A 21,509-nucleotide genomic window follows, 5' to 3' on the forward strand; every position below is an offset into this window, starting at 1 on the left:
CTCTCCTTAGCCTACCCCAGCCTCTCCTCAGCCTACCCCAGTCTCTCCTCAGCCTAACCCAGCCTACCCCAGTCTCTCCTCAGCCTACCCCAGCCTACCCCAGTTTCTCCTCAGCCTACCCCAGCCTCTCCTCAGCCTCTCCTCAGCCTCTCCTCAGCCTACCCCAGCCTCTCCTCAGCCTACCCCTGTCTCTCCTTAGCCTACCCCAGCCTCTCCTCAGCCTACCCCAGTCTCTCCTCAGCCTTCCCCAGCCTACCCCAGTCTCTCCTCAGCCTACCCCAGCCTCTCCTCAGCCTCTCCTCAGCTTCTCCTCAGCCTCTCCTCAGCCTACCCCAGCCTCTCCACAGCCTACCCCAGGCTCCCCTCAGCCTACCCCAGTCTCTCCTCAGCCTACCCCAGCCTCTCCTCAGCCTACCGTAGTCTCTCCTCAACCTACCCCAGCCTCTCCTCACCCAACCCCAGCCCCTCTGAAGGACCGTGGTCACTCCCTCTTCCTCTCTCTCCCTCCCTTAGTTTCTCTTTCTCTCTTTTTCTCTCTCTCTCTCTCTCTTTTATTGCCCTCCCTTGATGTTGAACAGGATGTCTCTATGGAGACAGGGATAAACAGATGATAACAAATGCTCAGCAGCCTTTAAAGCTCATTTGAGTGTATGGGTTGGCGTTTGAGGTGAGGCAAGGAGAGGCAGTGCAGGACAGAGACAGAGGCAGAAGGGACTTGACATTAGCAAGAGGTAAGAGCTGCTGCAGTTTAGTGTTGCTTTCTAGCTCTTGGAGATCTGGGGGCTCTGGGAGATCTGGGGGGCTCTGGGAGATCTGGGAGATCTGGGGGGCTCTGGGAGATCTGGGGGGCTCTGGGAGATCTGGGAGATCTGGGGGGCTCTGGGAGATCTGGGGGGCTCTGGGAGATCTGGGGGGCTCTGGGAGATCTGAGAGATCTGGGGGCTCTGGGAGGTCTGGGGGATCTGAGAGGTCTGGGGGCTCTGAGAGGTCTGAGAGGTCTGGGGGATCTGAGAGGTCTGGGGGATCTGAGAGGTCTGGGGGATCTGAGAGGTCTGAGAGGTCTGGGGGCTCTGAGAGGTCTGGGGGATCTGAGAGGTCTGGGGGATCTGAGAGGTCTGAGAGGTCTGGGGGCTCTGCTACTGCTACTGCTGGGTAACTGGGTAACTGTACTGTAGGCTGCAGATTACCTCTCTCTGAGTGAGTGTGTGTGTGTGTGTGTGTGTGTGTGTGTGTGTGTGTGTGTGTGTGTGTGTGTGTGTGTGTGTGTGTGTGTGTGTGTGTGTGTGTGTGTGTGTGTGTGTGTGTGTGTGTGTGTGTATGCCAGATCCCTGTAGGCTACACAGCATATGCATAACAATCCTAACATTAACACTGTATCATCAACAGAGCTGGGGTTTTTTTTTTTACTGCTCAACAATGCTGTTCCTGTTACAAGCCTTCTTCATCTGTGACTTAGCGACCTGAGAAGCGGCTTGTTGTGTTGCTATGATACTATGTTATGTTCCAATGGCATTGCTTTGCTGTGACACATTTAATATTGACATAACAAATAGAGAAGCGATTGATATCATTAAAATATCAAACATTGTTGAATTTCTGGCCTGCTGATTTTGTATTTGTAATGTATTAGTGCTGGGGTTTTTTTGGGGGGTGGGGGGGGGGATGGATTGTAACTGTAATTGAGGTGATTCTAGGTTTGTACAAGGGTTCCTGAATGGTTGGTGAATACTAGTGTCTGGCTGTGTGAATAACAACACACCCGTGTGTGTATATTAGTCACGGCTACCCTCGCTCCTAGCGTTAATATACACCAGGTAGTAAATATTTCAGTCAAGAGTTGAGGGAAAAGATCTTTTGACGATATTACTGTAAGTTTAGAAAAAAAGCTTTTTAAAAAGTTTACGTTTTATAGAAACAGATTAGAGAATTATACTTTGGACAATTTCGCTCAAGTCAAGCGAACACCATTTAGAACATTCCCAGTAATATGCTGTGGATAAAATGTTCAGATAAATACAATTATTATCTGCATCATAATCAGAATATTTTGCTGTCCGAATCAAATTTAATTTTGTCACATGCGCCGAGTAATACAACAGGTGTAGACCTCGCCGTGAAATGCTTACTTACGAGAACTTAACCAACAATGCAGAGTTTTAAAAAGTAAGTAAGAAAAATGTGGTAATTAAACGAAAGAAAAAATTATAACACAATAAAATAACAATAACGAGGCTATATACAGGGTGTTACGGTACAGAGTCAATGTGGAGGTTATATACAGGGTGTTACGGTACAGAGTCAATGTGGAGGCTATATACAGGGTGTTACGGTACAGAGTCAATGTGGAGGCTATATACAGGGTGTTACGGTACAGAGTCAATGTGGAGGCTATATACAGGGTGTACCGGTACAGAGTCAATGTGGAGGCTATATACAGGGTGTACCGGTACAGAGTCAATGTGGAGGATATATACAGGGTGTTACGGTACAGAGTCAATGTGGAGGATATATACAGGGTGTTACGGTACAGAGTCAATGTGGAGGCTATATACAGGGTGTACCGGTACAGAGTCAATGTGGAGGCTATATACAGGGTGTACCGGTACAGAGTCAATGTGGAGGCTATATACAGGGTGTTACGGTACAGAGTCAATGTGGAGGATATATACAGGGTGTTACGGTACAGAGTCAATGTGGAGGCTATATACAGGGGGTACCGGTACAGAGTCAATGTGGAGGCTATATACAGGGGGTACCGGTACAGAGTCAATGTGGAGGTTATATACAGGGTGTTACGGTACAGAGTCAATGTGGAGGCTATATACAGGGTGTTACGGTACAGAGTCAATGTGGAGGCTATATACAGGGTGTTACGGTACAGAGTCAATGTGGAGGCTATATACAGGGTGTTACGGTACAGAGTCAATGTGGAGGTTATATACAGGGTGTTACGGTACAGAGTCAATGTGGAGGCTATATACAGGGTGTTACGGTACAGAGTCAATGTGGAGGCTATATACAGGGTGTTACGGTACAGAGTCAATGTGGAGGCTATATACAGGGTGTTACGGTACAGAGTCAATGTGGAGGCTATATACAGGGTGTTACGGTACAGAGTCAATGTGGAGGCTATATACAGGGTGTTACGGTACAGAGTCAATGTGGAGGCTATATACAGGGGGTACCGGTACAGAGTCAATGTGGAGGCTATATACAGGGTGTTACGGTACAGAGTCAATGTGGAGGCTATATACAGGGTGTTACGGTACAGAGTCAATGTGGAGGCTATATACAGGGTGTTACGGTACAGAGTCAATGTGGAGGCTATATACAGGGTGTTAAGGTACAGAGTCAATGTGGAGGCTATATACAGGGTGTTACGGTACAGAGTCAATGTGGAGGCTATATACAGGGTGTTACGGTACAGAGTCAATGTGGAGGCTATATACAGGGGGGTACCGGTACAGAGTCAATGTGGAGGCTATATACAGGGGGTACCGGTACAGAGTCAATGTGGAGGCTATATACAGGGTGTTACGGTACAGAGTCAATGTGGAGGCTATATACAGGGTGTTACGGTACAGAGTCAATGTGGAGGCTATATACAGGGTGTTACGGTACAGAGTCAATGTGGAGGCTATATACAGGGGGTACCGGTACAGAGTCAATGTGGAGGCTATATACAGGGGGTACCGGTACAGAGTCAATGTGGAGGCTATATACAGGGTGTTACGGTACAGAGTCAATGTGGAGGCTATATACAGGGGGTACCGGTACAGAGTCAATGTGGAGGCTATATACAGGGTGTTACGGTACAGAGTCAATGTGGAGGCTATATACAGGGTGTTACGGTACAGAGTCAATGTGAGGCTATATACAGGGGGTACCGGTACAGAGTCAATGTGGAGGCTATATACAGGGGGGTACCGGTACCGAGTCAATGTGGAGGATATATACAGGGTGTTACGGTACAGAGTCAATGTGGAGGCTATATACAGGGGTGTTACGGTACAGAGTCAATGTGGAGGCTATATACAGGGGGGTACCGGTACAGAGTCAATGTGGAGGCTATATACAGGGTGTTACAGTACAGAGTCAATGTGGAGGCTATATACAGGGGGTACCGGTACAGAGTCAATGTGGAGGCTATATACAGGGGGGGGTACCGGTACAGAGTCAATGTGGAGGCTATATACAGGGTGTTACGGTACAGAGTCAATGTGGAGGCTATATACAGGGGGTACCGGTACAGAGTCAATGTGGAGGCTATATACAGGGGGTACCGGTACAGAGTCAATGTGGAGGCTATATACAGGGTGTTACGGTACAGAGTCAATGTGGAGGCTATATACAGGGGGTACCGGTACAGAGTCAATGTGGAGGCTATATACAGGGTGTTACGGTACAGAGTCAATGTGGAGGCTATATACAGGGGGTACCGGTACAGAGTCAATGTGGAGGCTATATACAGGGGGTACCGGTACAGAGTCAATGTGGAGGCTATATACAGGGGGTACCGGTACAGAGTCAATGTGGAGGCTATATACAGGGGGTACCGGTACAGAGTCAATGTGGAGGCTATATACAGGGTGTTACGGTACAGAGTCAATGTGGAGGCTATATACAGGGGGTACCGGTACAGAGTCAATGTGGAGGCTATATACAGGGGGTACCGGTACAGAGTCAATGTGGAGGCTATATACAGGGTGTTACGGTACAGAGTCAATTTGGAGGCTATATACAGGGTGTTACGGTACAGAGTCAATGTGGAGGCTATATACAGGGTGTTACGGTACAGAGTCAATGTGGAGGCTATATACAGGGGGTACCGGTACAGAGTCAATGTGGAGGCTATATACAGGGGGGGTACCGGTACAGAGTCAATGTGGAGGCTATATACAGGGTGTTACGGTACAGAGTCAATGTGGAGGCTATATACAGGGGGTACCGGTACAGAGTCAATGTGGAGGCTATATACAGGGGGGTACCGGTACAGAGTCAATGTGGAGGCTATATACAGGGTGTTACGGTACAGAGTCAATGTGGAGGCTATATACAGGGTGTTACGGTACAGAGTCAATGTGGAGGCTATATACAGGGGGGTACCGGTACAGAGTCAATGTGGAGGCTATATACAGGGTGTTACGGTACAGAGTCAATGTGGAGGCTATATACAGGGGGGGGTACCGGTACAGAGTCAATGTGGAGGCTATATACAGGGGGTACCGGTACAGAGTCAATGTGGAGGCTATATACAGGGGGTACCGGTACAGAGTCAATGTGGAGGCTATATACAGGGTGTTACGGTACAGAGTCAATTTGGAGGCTATATACAGGGTGTTACGGTACAGAGTCAATGTGGAGGATATATACAGGCTGTTACGGTACAGAGTCAATGTGGAGGCTATATACAGGGTGTTACGGTACAGAGTCAATGTGGAGGCTATATACAGGGGGGTACCGGTACAGAGTCAATGTGGAGGCTATATACAGGGGGGTACCGGTACCGAGTCAATGTGGAGGATATATACAGGGTGTTACGGTACAGAGTCAATGTGGAGGCTATATACAGGGTGTTACGGTACAGAGTCAATGTGGAGGCTATATACAGGGGTACCGGTACAGAGTCAATGTGGAGGCTATATACAGGGTGTTACAGTACAGAGTCAATGTGGAGGCTATATACAGGGGGGTACCGGTACAGAGTCAATGTGGAGGCTATATACAGGGGTACCGGTACAGAGTCAATGTGGAGGCTATATACAGGGTGTTACAGTACAGAGTCAATGTGGAGGCTATATACAGGGGGTACCGGTACAGAGTCAATGTGGAGGCTATATACAGGGGGGGTACCGGTACAGAGTCAATGTGGAGGCTATATACAGGGTGTTACAGTACAGAGTCAATGTGGAGGCTATATACAGGGGGTACGGTACAGAGTCAATGTGGAGGCTATATACAGGGGGGGGTACGGTACAGAGTCAATGTGGAGGCTATATACAGGGTGTTACGGTACAGAGTCAATGTGGAGGCTATATACAGGGGGTACCGGTACAGAGTCAATGTGGAGGCTACATACAGGGGGTACCGGTACAGAGTCAATGTGGAGGCTATATACAGGGTGTTACGGTACAGAGTCAATGTGGAGGCTATATACAGGGTGTTACGGTACAGAGTCAATGTGGAGGCTATATACAGGGGGGTACCGGTACAGAGTCAATGTGGAGGCTATATACAGGGTGTTACGGTACAGAGTCAATGTGGAGGCTATATACAGGGGGTACCGGTACAGAGTCAATGTGGAGGCTATATACAGGGGGTACCGGTACAGAGTCAATGTGGAGGCTATATACAGGGGGTACCGGTACAGAGTCAATGTGGAGGCTATATACAGGGTGTTACGGTACAGAGTCAATTTGGAGGCTATATACAGGGTGTTACGGTACAGAGTCAATGTGGAGGATATATACAGGCTGTTACGGTACAGAGTCAATGTGGAGGCTATATACAGGGTGTTACGGTACAGAGTCAATGTGGAGGCTATATACAGGGGGTACCGGTACAGAGTCAATGTGGAGGCTATATACAGGGGTACCGGTACCGAGTCAATGTGGAGGATATATACAGGGTGTTACGGTACAGAGTCAATGTGGAGGCTATATACAGGGTGTTACGGTACAGAGTCAATGTGGAGGCTATATACAGGGGTACCGGTACAGAGTCAATGTGGAGGCTATATACAGGGTGTTACAGTACAGAGTCAATGTGGAGGCTATATACAGGGGGGTACCGGTACAGAGTCAATGTGGAGGCTATATACAGGGGGGGTACCGGTACAGAGTCAATGTGGAGGCTATATACAGGGTGTTACGGTACAGAGTCAATGTGGAGGCTATATACAGGGGGTACCGGTACAGAGTCAATGTGGAGGCTATATACAGGGGGTACCGGTACAGAGTCAATGTGGAGGCTATATACAGGGTGTTACGGTACAGAGTCAATGTGGAGGATATATACAGGGTGTTACGGTACAGAGTCAATGTGGAGGATATATACAGGGTATTACGGTACAGAGTCAATGTGGAGGCTATATACAGGGTGTTACGGTACAGAGTCAATGTGGAGGCTATATACAGGGTGTTACGGTACAGAGTCAATGTGGAGCCTATATACAGGGTGTTACGGTACAGAGTCAATGTGGAGGATATATACAGGGTATTACGGTACAGAGTCAATGTGGAGGCTATTTACAGGGTGTTACGGTACAGAGTCAATGTGGAGGCTATATACAGGGTGTTACGGTACAGAGTCAATGTGGAGGCTATATACAGGGTGTTACGGTACAGAGTCAATGTGGAGGATATATACAGGGGGTACTGGTACAGAGTCAATGTGGAGGCTATATACAGGGGGGGTACCGGTACAGAGTCAATGTGGAGGCTATATACAGGGGGTACCAGTACAGAGTCAATGTGGAGGCTATATACAGGGGGGTACCGGTACAGAGTCAATGTGGAGGCTATATACAGGGTGTTACGGTACAGAGTCAATGTGGAGGCTATATACAGGGGGTACCGGTACAGAGTCAATGTGGAGGCTATATACAGGGGGTACCGGTACAGAGTCAATGTGGAGGCTATATACAGGGGGTACCGGTACAGAGTCAATGTGGAGGCTATATACAGGGTGTTACGGTACAGAGTCAATGTGGAGGCTATATACAGGGGGTACCGGTACAGAGTCAATGTGGAGGCTATATACAGGGGGTACCGGTACAGAGTCAATGTGGAGGCTATATACAGGGTGTTACGGTACAGAGTCAATTTGGAGGCTATGTACAGGGTGTTACGGTACAGAGTCAATGTGGAGGATATATACAGGGGGTACCAGTACAGAGTCAATGTGGAGGCTATATACAGGGTGTTACGGTACAGAGTCAATGTGGAGGCTATATACAGGGGGGGTACCGGTACAGAGTCAATGTGGAGGCTATATACAGGGGGTACCAGTACAGAGTCAATGTGGAGGCTATATACAGGGGGGGTACCAGTACAGAGTCAATGTGGAGGCTATATACAGGGTGTTACGGTACAGAGTCAATGTGGAGGCTATATACAGGGGGTACCAGTACAGAGTCAATGTGGAGGCTATATACAGGGGGGGTACCAGTACAGAGTCAATGTGGAGGCTATATATAGGGGGTACCGGTACAGAGTCAATGTGGAGGCTATATACAGGGGGGTACCGGTACAGAGTCAATGTGGAGGCTATATACAGGGTGTTACGGTACAGAGTCAATGTGGAGGCTATATACAGGGGGTACCGGTACAGAGTCAATGTGGAGGTTATATACAGGGGGTACCGGTACAGAGTCAATGTGGAGGCTATATACAGGGGGTACCAGTACAGAGTCAATGTGGAGACTATATACAGGGGTACCGGTACAGAGTCAATGTGGAGGCTATATACAGGGGATACCTGTACAGAGTCAATGTGGAGGCTATATACAGGGTGTACCGGTACAGAGTCAATGTGGAGGATATATACAGGGTATTACGGTACAGAGTCAATGTGGAGGCTATATACAGGGTGTTACGGTACAGAGTCAATGTGGAGGCTATATACAGGGTGTTACGGTACAGAGTCAATGTGGAGCCTATATACAGGGTGTTACGGTACAGAGTCAATGTGGAGGATATATACAGGGTATTACGGTACAGAGTCAATGTGGAGGCTATTTACAGGGTGTTACGGTACAGAGTCAATGTGGAGGCTATATACAGGGTGTTACGGTACAGAGTCAATGTGGAGGCTATATACAGGGTGTTACGGTACAGAGTCAATGTGGAGGATATATACAGGGGGGTACTGGTACAGAGTCAATGTGGAGGCTATATACAGGGGGGGTACCGGTACAGAGTCAATGTGGAGGCTATATACAGGGGGTACCAGTACAGAGTCAATGTGGAGGCTATATACAGGGGGTACCAGTACAGAGTCAATGTGGAGGCTATATACAGGGTGTTACGGTACAGAGTCAATGTGGAGGCTATATACAGGGGGGGTACCGGTACAGAGTCAATGTGGAGGCTATATACAGGGGGTACCAGTACAGAGTCAATGTGGAGGCTATATACAGGGGGGGTACCAGTACAGAGTCAATGTGGAGGCTATATACAGGGTGTTACGGTACAGAGTCAATGTGGAGGCTATATACAGGGGGTACCAGTACAGAGTCAATGTGGAGGCTATATACAGGGGGGGTACCAGTACAGAGTCAATGTGGAGGCTATATATAGGGGGTACCGGTACAGAGTCAATGTGGAGGCTATATACAGGGGGGTACCGGTACAGAGTCAATGTGGAGGCTATATACAGGGTGTTACGGTACAGAGTCAATGTGGAGGCTATATACAGGGGGTACCGGTACAGAGTCAATGTGGAGGTTATATACAGGGGGGTACCGGTACAGAGTCAATGTGGAGGATATATACAGGGGGTACCAGTACAGAGTCAATGTGGAGGCTATATACAGGGGTACCGGTACAGAGTCAATGTGGAGGCTATATACAGGGGGTACCGGTACAGAGTCAATGTGGAGGCTATATACAGGGGGTACCGGTACAGAGTCAATGTGGAGGTTATATACAGGGGGTACCGGTACAGAGTCAATGTGGAGGCTATATACAGGGGGTACCGGTACAGAGTCAATGTGGAGGTTATATACAGGGGTACCGGTACAGAGTCAATGTGGAGGCTATATACAGGGGATACCTGTACAGAGTCAATGTGGAGGCTATATACAGGGTGTACCGGTACAGAGTCAATGTGGAGGCTATATACAGGGTGTTATGGTACAGAGTCAATGTGGAGGCTATATACAGGGTGTTACGGTACAGAGTCAATGTGGAGGCTATATACAGGGTGTTACGGTACAGAGTCAATGTGGAGGCTATATACAGGGTGTTACGGTACAGAGTCAATGTGGAGGATATATACAGGGGGTACCGGTACAGAGTCAATGTGGAGGCTATATACAGGGGGTACCGGTACAGAGTCAATGTGGAGGCTATATACAGGGGGGGTACCAGTACAGAGTCAATGTGGAGGCTATATACAGGGTGTTACGGTACAGAGTCAATGTGGAGGCTATATACAGGGGTACCAGTACAGAGTCAATGTGGAGGCTATATACAGGGGGGTACCGGTACAGAGTCAATGTGGAGGCTATATACAGGGTGTTACGGTACAGAGTCAATGTGGAGGCTATATACAGGGGGGTACCGGTACAGAGTCAATGTGGAGGCTATATACAGGGTATTACGGTACAGAGTCAATGTGGAGGCTATATACAGGGTATTACGGTACAGAGTCAATGTGGAGGCTATATACAGGGTGTTACGGTACAGAGTCAATGTCCAGGGGTACTTGGTCGAGGTAATTGAGGTAATATGTACATGTAGGTAGGGGTCAAGTACAGAGATCATTTCTCATACTCTACACACTGTACAATATAAGAGATCAATGACAAAAATCCATTGATAAGAGAACAGAAGATAAAGAACTGTGAACAGAGATACAGTATCACCTATGGGGAGATGATCTATGATACAGCATGTAGATTCCTACAGCAATCACATACAGCACATATACTGGAAATGTATGGACTCACTGTCCTTACTGTAAATCACTTTGGATCAAAGGACTCACTGTCCTTACTGTAAATCCTGTTGGATCAAAGGACTCACTGTCCTTACTGTAAATCACTTTGGATCAAAGGACTCACTGTCCTTACTGTAAATCCTGTTGGATCAAAGGACTCACTGTCCTTACTGTAAATCACTTTAGATCAAAGGACTCACTGTCCTTACTGTAAATCCTGTTGGATCAAAGGACTCACTGTCCTTACTGTAAATAACTTTAGATCAAAGGACTCACTGTCCCTACTGTAAATCACTTTGGATGAAAGAACTCACTGTCCTTACTGTAAATCACTTTGGATGAAAGAACTCACTGTCCTTACTGTAAATCACTTTGGATGAAAGAAATCACTGTCCTTACTGTAAATCACTTTGGATCAAATGACTCACTGTCCTTACTGTAAATCACTTTGGATCAAAGGACTCACTATCCTTACTGTAAATCACTTTAGATCAAAGGACTCACTTTTTGTCCTTACTGTAAATCACTTTGGATGAAAGCGTCTGCATTGGATATAACTGCAAGTGGCATATAATACATTGTTATTATATTACAGTATGTCATATTAGGATGCTGCTACTGTAGAATTATACACGTGTCCATTTCCAACAGCCCTGCAGACGGACGTTATACAGTGAGGGAGAGGGTTTTGGCTGTATTGACGATGAACGCCAGAACCAACCAGACCCATCCCAAATGACACCCTTTTCCCTATTTAGTGCACTACTGGCTGCAGGGTGTGTTGCTGTCCACACTACTAACACGCTGATTGGCTCGTGCCTGGTGCTCAGACTGGGGTCAATACCTAGAAACCTGCAGGGAGACAACCAGACTAGACCAGACTGCAACACAGATGTGTGTGTGTGTGTGTGTGTGTGTGTGGTGTGTGTGTGTGTGTGTGTGTGTGTGTGTGTGTCTGCATGTGTGTGTGCGTGTGTGTGTGTGTGTGTGTGTGTGTGTGTGTGTGTGTGTGTGTGTGTCTGCATGTGTGTGTGCGTGTGTGTGTGTGTGTGTGTGTGTGTGTGTGTGTGTGTGTGTGTCTGCGTGTGTGTGTGTGTGTGTGTGTGTGTGTGTGTGTGTCTGCGTGTGTGTGTGTGTGTGCGTGTGTGTGCGTGCGTATGTCTGCATGTGTGTGTGTGTGTGTCTGCGCGTGTGTGTGTGTGTGTGTGTGTGTGTGTGTGTGCGTGTGTGTGCGTGCGTGTGTATGTCTGCGTGTGTGTGTGTGTGTGTGTCTGCGCGTGTGTGTGTGTCTGCGCGTGTGTGTGTGTGTGTGTGTGTGTGTGTGTGTCTGCGCGCGTGTGTGTGTGTGTGTGTGTGTGTGTGTGTGTGTGTGTGTGTGTGTGTGTGTGTGTGTGTGTGTGTGTGTGTGACCAGACTGCACCACAGATATAGATGTAAAGTTGCTATAACATGTACTGTACACTAAAAGTATGTGGACACCCCTTCAAATTAGCGGATTCGGCTATTTCAGCCGCACCCGTTGCTGACAGGTGTATAAAATTAAACACACAGCCCATGCAGTCTCCATAGACAAGTCAGTTCGTCAAGTTTCTGCCCTGCTAGAGCTGCCCCCCGGTCAGCACTGTAAGTGCTGTTATTGTGAAGTGGAAATGTCTAGGAGCAACAACGGCTCAGCCGCGAAGTGGTAGGCCACAGAAGCTCACAGAACGGGATCGTCTGAGTGCTGAAGTGCATAGCGCGGTTACAACACTCCACTACCGAGTTCCAAACTGCCTCTGGAAGCAAACGTCAGCACAATAACTGTTCATCGGGAGCCTCATTAAATGGGTTTTCACAAGCCTTAGATCACCATGCGCAACGCCAAGCGTCGGCTGGAGGGGTGTAAAGCTCGCTGCCATTGGACTCTGGAGGGGTGTAAAGCTCGCCGCCATTGGACTCTGGAGGGGTGTAAAGCTCGCCGCCATTGGACTCTGGAGGGGTGTAAAGCTCGCCGCCATTGGACTCTGGAGCAGTGGAAACGCGTTCTCTGGAGTGATGAATCACGCTTCACCATCTGGCAGTCCGACGGACTGATCTGGGTTTGGAAGATGCCCCTAAGCATAATGCTCAACTGTAAAGTTTGGTGGAGGAGGATGAATGGTCTGGGGTTGTTTTTCATGGTTCGGGCCCCTTAGTTCCAGTGAAGGGAGATCTTAACGCTACAGCATACAATGACATTCTAGATGATTCTGTTCTTCCAACTTTGTGGCAACAGTTTGGGGAAGGCCCTTTCCTGTTTCAGCATGACAATGCCCCCGTCAACAAAGCGAGGTTCATACAGAAATGGTTTGTCGAGATTGGTGTGGAAGAACTTGACTGGCCTGCACAGAGCCCTGACCTCAACCCCATCGAACACCTTTGGGATGAATTGGAACACAGACTGCGAGCCAGACCTAATCACCCAACAGCAGTGCTCAACCTCACTAATTCTCTCGTGTCTGAACGGAAGCAAGTCCTCTCAGCAATGTTCCAACATCTAGTGGAAAGCCTTCCCAGAAGAGTGGAGGACTGTTGTAGCAGCAAAGGGGAGGACCAACTCTATATTAATGCCCATGATTTTGGAATGAGGTGATTGACGAGCAGATGTCCACATACTTTTGGTCATGTATTGTATGTACAACACTACCATGTGCTTCACATTAGTAGTAGAGAAATACTGCCATTTCAGTTCATTACCATGTACTTTGCATTACTGGCAGAGAAATACTGCCATTTCAGTTCATTACCATGTACTTTACATTACTGGCAGAGAAATACTGCCATTTCAGTTCATTACCATGTACTTTACATTACTGGCAGAGAAATACTGCCATTTCTGTTCATCACCATGTACTTTACATTACTGGCAGAGAAATACTGCCATTTCAGTTCATCACCATGTACTTTACATTACTGGTAGAGAAATACTGCCATTTCAGTTCATTACCATGTGGATGGAATGAAGAGTCCAGAGATTTTACAGAACCATGCTGCTAATTCAGTTCATCATAGAATTGTTTATTTATTTAACCTTTATTTAACTAGTCAAGTCAGTTAAGAACAAATTCTTATCTTCAATGACGGTCTAGGAGCAGTGGGTTAACTGCCTTGTTCAGGGGCAGAACGACAGATTTTTTTACCTTGTCAGCTCGGGGATTCGATCTAGCAACCTTTCGGGTTACTAGCCCAACGCTCTAACCATTAGGCTACCTGCTGGTTACTAGCCCAACGCTCTAACCACTAGGCTACCTGCTGGTTACTGGTCCAACGCTCTAACCACTAGGCTACCTGCTGGTTACTGACCCAACGCTCTAACCACTAGGCTACCTGCTGGTTACTAGCCCAACGCTCTAACCACTAGACTACCTGCTGGTTACTGGCCCAACGCTCTAACCACTAGGCTACCTGCTGGTTACTGGTCCAACGCTCTAACCACTAGACTACCTGCTGGTTACTGACCCAACGCTCTAACCACTAGTCTACCTGCTGGTTACTGACCCAACACTCTAACCACTAGGCTACCTGCTGGTTACTGGCCCAGCGCTCTAACCACCTAGGCTACCTGCTGGTTACTGGCCCAACGCTCTAACCACTAGGCTACCTACTGGTTACTGGCCCAATGCTCTAACCACTAGACTACCTGCTGGTTACTGGCACAACGCTCTAACCACTAGGCTACCTGCTGGTTACTAGTCCAACGCTCTAACCACTAGGCTACCTGCTGGTTACTGGCCCAACGCTCTAACCACTAGGCTACCTGCTGGTTACTGACCCAACGCTCTAACCACTAGTCTACCTGCTGGTTACTGGCCCAACGCTCTAACCACTAGGTTACCTGCTGGTTACTGGCCCAACGCTCTAACCACTAGGCTACCTGCTGGTTACTGGCCCAACGCTCTAACCACTAGGCTACCTGCTGGTTACTGGCCCAACGCTCTAACCACTAGGCTACCTGCTGGTTACTGGCCTAACGCTCTAACCATTAGACTACCTGCTGGTTACTGGCCCAACGCTCTAACCACTAGGCTCTAACCACTAGGTTACCTGCCGCCCCAATTGAATGGGATTTGAATGAAATGGCAAATTCACCACCTAAAACCTTGTGATGCATTGCAGCCTACAGTACCTGGAGTGATGCAGTCCTTGTGTCTCTAGTGCTCCATAGGGACTGAGTCTAACTGATCAGCTGGTTCTTCACCATGGAGAGGTTCTGGTAGGATCACTGGGAACTTGTCCTCTGTGCTGGACGGAAGAGCAAGGGTGGAATCTGGATTCTACGTCCCAACTGGTTCCCTATTGCCTATTATAGTGTACTACTTTTTGACCAGGAGCCTGTGGTAGTGCACTATATAGAACAGGGAATAGGGTGCCATTTGGGACATAACGTCTCTCTCTCTCAATGTGCTGTCTGTCTGTCTGTCTGTCTGTCTGTCTGTCTGTCTGTCTGTCTGTCTGTCTGTCTGTCCCTGGACTGTGCTTCACCCCCCCCACACAGCACCTCCTACACAAGAACAGTTCATTACACACACTATTATTATTGCTAGGCAGCGCAAACTAAGAGTCATGTCTGCAATATCTCTCTCTATCTCACTCTATCTCTCTCTCTCTCTCTCTCACTCTCTCACACACACACACACACACACACACACACACACACACACACACACACACACGGGGTCGGTAGGTAGCCTAGCGGTTAAGACCGTTGGGCAAGTAACCGGAAAGGTCACTGGTTCAAATCCCTGAGCCGACTAGGTGAATAAATCGGTCAATGTGCCCATAAGCGAGGCACTTAACTCTAATTGCTCCTGTAAATCCCTCTGGATTACGGCCGTCTGGTAAAGCACAGGTACATTACATGAAGCCTTATTCCCGACATGCACTTTACCATCCTACTTGCTTGCTATCCTTTGCTAGCTTGATCCTGTAGTTTGTAATATGTGATTTGATCTGTATGTTTTGTGATCGCTGCTAAACGAAACGGCCTCGTTGAGGAAGTTTTCTAGAGTGGAAGCAGCTGGTATAGAGAGAAGCTGACTTCTATCCAAGCCCACCCACTGTTTCAGCAACACCTCCTCTTCTAGTCCCCTTGCTGACTGGCTGTTCCACAGACAAGACTCTGTTCACTCTAAACCACATCTACTAGGAAATATCAACTTCACTAGTCCCATAACAACTGACAGAGCACTACAGAGCACTATATAACTACAGAGCACTACAGAGCACTACAGAGCACTACATAACTACAGAGCACTACAGAGCACTACAGAGCACTACATAACTACAGAGCACTACAGAGCACTACAGAGCACTACAGAGCACTACAGAGCACTACAGAGAACTACATAACTACAGAGCACTACAGAGAACTACATAACTACAGAGCACTACAGAGCACTACAGAGAACTACATAACTATAGAGCACTACAGAGCACTACAGAGAACTACAGAACACTACATAACTACAGAGCACTACGTAACTACAGAGCACTACGTAACTACAGAGCACTACAGAGCACTACAGAGCACTACATAACTACAGAGCACTACATAACTACAGAGCACTACGTAACTACAGAGCACTACATAACTACAGAGCACTACATAACTACAGAGCACTACAGAGCACTACATAACTACAGAGCACTACAGAGCACTATAGAGAACTATAGAGCACTACAGAGAACTACAGAGCACTACAGAGAACTATAGAGCACTACAGAGAACTATAGAACACTACATAGAACTATAGAGCACTATAGAACACTACAGAGCACTATAGAACACTACATAGAACTATAGAGCACTATAGAACACTATAGAACACTACAGAGCACTACAGAGAACTACAGAGCACTACAGAGAACTACAGAGCACTACATAGACAGAGAGAGAGATAGAGAGCTGTCCTTCTGTCCCCAGAGAGAGAGAGATAGAAACTGTCCTTCTGTCCCCAGAAAGAGAGATAGAGAGAACTGTCCTGTCCTGCAGAGAGAGAGATAGATAGAGCTGTCCTTCTGTCCCCAGAGAGAGAGAGAGAGAAATGTCCTTCTGTCCCCAGAGAGAGAGAGAGAGAGAGAGCTGTCCTTCTGTCCCCAGAGAGAGAGAGAGAGAAATGTCCTTCTGTCCCCAGAGAGAGAGAGAGAGAGAGAAATGTCCTTCTGTCCCCAGAGAGAGAGATAGAGAGAAATGTCCTTCTGTCCCCAGAGAGAGAGGAGGCCTCCCATCATCCTATTGGGCCCCAGTAAGGCTGTGGACATGGGATCTGCCTTAAATAGAACGCTGTGGCAAACAACCCGTGGTTACCTTGGTTACCATGGTTACCATGGTTATTGGCAATGTTGTTGTTGTCTGCATGTTTAAGTCAATTACAAAACTACATTTAAGAAAAAGTCCAAGTAAAGATGACTTTTCAACATGACCTGCTTCTAAGCGTTCTCACAAAGCGTAATATTGTAGAGCTTCCCCCATGACCCTTTTTCATGACGACACAAACGTTAGCCACGGCTAGCTAGCTAGCAGAACACAGGTTCTTATTCATTAGCTGTGTTAAAGATGTGAACCTTCAAGACTGGAGTTCTCGGACTGTGAAGAGCTGCAGGATGGGTTCTGGAAACACATGATGTTCTCTCCTCTCCTTGACCTCTCCTCCAGTCCCTTCTCTCCTCCTCCTTCTCCTCCCTCCTCTCCTCTCTTCTCTCCTCTCTTCTCCTCCCTCCTCTCCTCTCTCCTCTCTTCTCTCCTCCTCTCCTCTCTTCTCTCCTCCTCCTCCTCTTCCCTCCTCTCTCCTCTCCTCTCTTCTCTCCTCCTCTCCTCTCTTCTCTCCTCCTCCTCCTCTTCCCTCCTCTCTCCTCTCCTCGCTTCTCTGCCTCCTTCTCCTCCTCCTCTTCCCTCCTCTCTCCTCTCCTCTCTTCTCCTCCCTCCTCTCCTCTCTCCTCTCTTCTCTCCTCCTCTCCTCTCTTCTCTCCTCCTCCTCCTCTTCCCTCCTCTCTCCTCTCCTCGCTTCTCTGCCTCCTTCTCCTCCTCCTCTTCCTTCCTCTCTCCTCTCCTGCTCTCTTTAAAAAAAAAAATTAAAAAAAGGAAATCGTTTCACCAGATTGTGTGAACCCAGATCCCTGAAGGGAAGGACTGAGAGGTCAAGTCGAGTCGTGTTAGAGGACGTGTGATATTCATGTTAAAGTCCCGAGGGTCATCTGGAACAGAGACAGATGTTATTAGTAGGTACAAAACTAAGACAACAAATCAGTCAAGTTAACTTTGACACGTTCTTTAGTCGTTGACAAGGTATCTACCATGGGATCAGGTATGCATGTCGTATGCCATTCAAAGAAATACTACACTATGGATCATCCATTATAGAAAGTCTTAAGGTGTTAGAAAACTCATACTAACCCCACTAACTGTACTATTTGTGAGGTGAAGTGAGTATATAGTATGCTCATTGGTCATAGTTAGTATGTTAGTTAGTAGTTAGTATGCCAAAAGTTCCCTGATTTCGTCAAAATACATTTACATTTTAGTCATTTAGCAGACGCTCTTATCCAGAGCGACTTACAGTAGTGAATGCATACATTTCATTTTTTGATACATTATTTTTCTGTGCTGGCCCCCCCGTGGGAATCGAACCCACAACCCTGGCGTTGCAAACACCATGCTCTACCAACTGAGCTACAGGGGAAGGCTACATGAGGTATACATGCAGTGTACACTATATCCGTGCTTTTAGGACCCATAATGCAATTCTTCAGAAAATGTGTGTGGCTTCACTACGTTTTCAGATTGGAGAAAATGGGGGGGGGGGGAATATACAGCCTGAGGAGAGCGGATACAAATTCATTGCTTTAACTAATTATGACAAATGTTTTTTTTATTTTTTATTTTTATTTTAAATTGAGCAATGTAATAAAGTAATAACTTTTGAAATAAGTTTTGTTACACGCTATGTTGGCTGACTACGTATTATCTACGCTTGTCACGTCCTGACCAGTAAAGGGGTTATTTTGTTATTGTAGTTTGGTCAGGACGTGGCAGGGGGTGTTTGTTTTATGTGGTTCGGGGTTTGTTGGGCTATGTTCTTATGTAAGAGGGGTGTTTGTTTTATGTGTTTCGGGGTTGTGGTTAAGGTTCTATGTTAGTATATTTCTATGTTCGTTCTAGTCTTTCTATTTTCTATGTTTAGTTAAAGGGGGTTGACCTTCAATTGGAAGCAGCTGCTCCTCGTTGCTTCTAATTGAAGGTCCTATTTAAGAGGGGTGTTTTTTCTATGGGGTTTTGTGGGTAGTTAGTTGTTCCTTGTTTAGTGTTTGTTGCACCTGACAGGACTGTTTCGTTTTGTTCTTTTTGCATTCGGATTTATTTGTTTCTCCTTCTTCAAATAAAATGAAGATGAGTATTCATATTCCCGCTGCATTATATATATATATACAGTATGTTAGTTATATATATATTTAGCTCTGAACGCTCCGAGATATATACGAACTGACAATCTGACAACGGGAAAGCCCGGATAGTATGTAGTATAATGAATTTACGAACACACCTTGAAATCGTAAAACGTCTAGCTGGTGATTTTGTTATGCTAACTAGCTAGCAAGACGTTGCATAGCAACAGCATCAACTTCCGGTGGACGGGAGAAGCTCTAGGATTGTTTTTGTTTTTAAAGTACGTTCAACTGGAACGATACTCATCGTTTACAGTATACTAAAATGAACTAATAGTATATAGTATAATCTCATTAAGTATGTAGTATACAGTATACTAAAATGAACTAATAGTATATAGTATAATCTCATTGAGTATGTAGTATACAGTATACTAAAATGAACTAATAGTATATAGTATATCCTCATTAAGTATGTAGTATACAGTATACTAAAATGAACTAATAGTATATAGTATAATCTCATTAAGTATGTAGTATACAGTATACTAAAATGAACTAATAGTATATAGTATATACTCATTAAGTATGTAGTATACAGTATGTTAGTATGGGTATTCGAACACAGCTTGAGTCTTGTCCTGTTTTGTAATCAGGCAGCTTTAAGTGCTTCTTTAAAAAAAAAAAAATTATAAACATGCTTTAGTGTCAGACAAAAGTGCTTACATATTTATAATGGCTAAGACCCATGTTGTCTTATTTAGTAGATATTCTTCAAGATGGCGGAGAGCACGGACCTGGAACAGCTGATGAGCTCTTTCAAGATGTTTGCGATCCACGGAGACACCAAGGCTACAGGGAAGGAGATGAACGGGAAGAACTGGGCTAAACTGTGTAAGGACTGCAAGATCATCGACGGGAAGAACGTCACCGGCACTGACGTGGATATCGTCTTCACTAAAGTCAAGTGAGTTTCAACAACAATCAACTAAATCAAATGTATTTATGTAGCCCTTCGTACATCAGCTGAAATCTCAAAGTGCTGTACAGAAACCCAGCCTAAAACCCCCCAAAACAGCAAGCAATGCATGTGAAAGAAGCATAATAACAATCTAATACATTATTCTATTACGATGATGATGATGGTTATTATTATTATTATTATTTATGGGCCAATTTCAAACATCACTGGCCACTAGATTATCCCCAACTGATCTCTCTTAAATCATGGGCGAGTTTGTTTTGTATGGCCCAGTGCCCCGGGTTTGGCGGAGTTTGCGCATTTTTAGACCATTCCATTGGTCCTGAAGGGTAATCTCCACCCACCCAGGGGGCACTGGGCCATATAAAAATGAACTTGTTCATGGTTTAAGAGAGATCAGCTGGCGATAATATAATGGGCCAAATGTTAGTTGCAATTGGCCCATTATTATTACATAATACTTATACTAGTACTGATAATACCTGAGTAAATCCACTTCAGAACAGTGTTGTGGAACGACTTTAAATCCACTTCAGAACAGTGTTGTGGAACGGCTGTTGGTTTTCTGCCGTTGCAGAGCAAAGACGTCCCGGGTGATCACCTACGAGGAATTCCAGAGAGCCCTGGAGGAGCTGGCCCCTAAGAGGTTTAAAGGTCAGAGCAAAGAGGAGGCCCTAACGTCTGTCTACAAGCTGATAGAGGGCAAGGAGCCCACCAACGTAGGAGTCACGGTACGACAGATACACTACTGCTACTACTACTACTACTACTACTACTACTACTACTACTAATATACTACTACTACTACTACTACTACTACTACTAATATACTACTACTACTACTACTACTACTACTACTAATATACTACTACTACACTACAGATATACTGCTCTCTGTCTACAAGCTGATTGAGAGTAATGAGCCCACCAATGTAGGAGTCACGGTATGACAGATACACTACTACTACTACTACTACTACTACTACTACTACTACTACTGCTACTACTACAAATACACTACTACTACTACTACTACTACTACTACTACTACTACTACAAATACACTACTACTACTACTACTACTACTACTACTACTACTACTACTACTACTACTACAAATACACTACTACTATACTACTACTAATATACTACTACAAATGCACTACTACTACTACTAATATACTACTACAAATACACTACTACTACTACTACTACTACTACTGCTACTACTACAAATACACTACTACTACTACTACTACTACTACTACTACTACTACAAATACACTACTACTACTACTACTACTAATATACTACTACTACTACTACTACTACTACTAATATACTACTACTACACTACAGATATACTGCTCTCTGTCTACAAGCTGATTGAGAGTAATGAGCCCACCAATGTAGGAGTCACGGTATGACAGATACACTACTACTACTACTACTACTACTACTGCTA

General features: G+C 46.1%; 1 protein-coding gene across 8 annotated transcripts in view; it reads left to right on the forward strand.

The window, feature by feature from the left end:
- Positions 1 to 592: 592 nt before the first annotated feature.
- LOC115203538 (tubulin polymerization-promoting protein family member 3) overlaps positions 593 to 21,509 on the forward strand; it is a 26,255-nt gene continuing 5,338 nt past the window's right edge. For 7 of the 8 annotated variants that reach the window (XR_003880190.1, XR_003880191.1, XR_003880192.1 and 4 more), the window contains exons 1-3: positions 596 to 731; positions 19,827 to 20,029; positions 20,622 to 20,775. Coding sequence is in view for 4 of the 8 variants with exons in the window: in XM_029768312.1 (XP_029624172.1) it covers positions 19,842 to 20,029; positions 20,622 to 20,775 (342 nt within the window). In the remaining 4 variants the exon portion in view is untranslated. Of the gene's footprint in view, positions 732 to 19,826; positions 20,030 to 20,621; positions 20,776 to 21,509 lie in introns of all 8 variants that reach the window. The other variant, XM_029768315.1, reaches the window with a different exon arrangement.

The sequence above is a fragment of the Salmo trutta genome, chromosome 12 (genome assembly GCF_901001165.1).
Source record: "Salmo trutta chromosome 12, fSalTru1.1, whole genome shotgun sequence".
NCBI lineage: Eukaryota > Metazoa > Chordata > Actinopteri > Salmoniformes > Salmonidae > Salmo > Salmo trutta.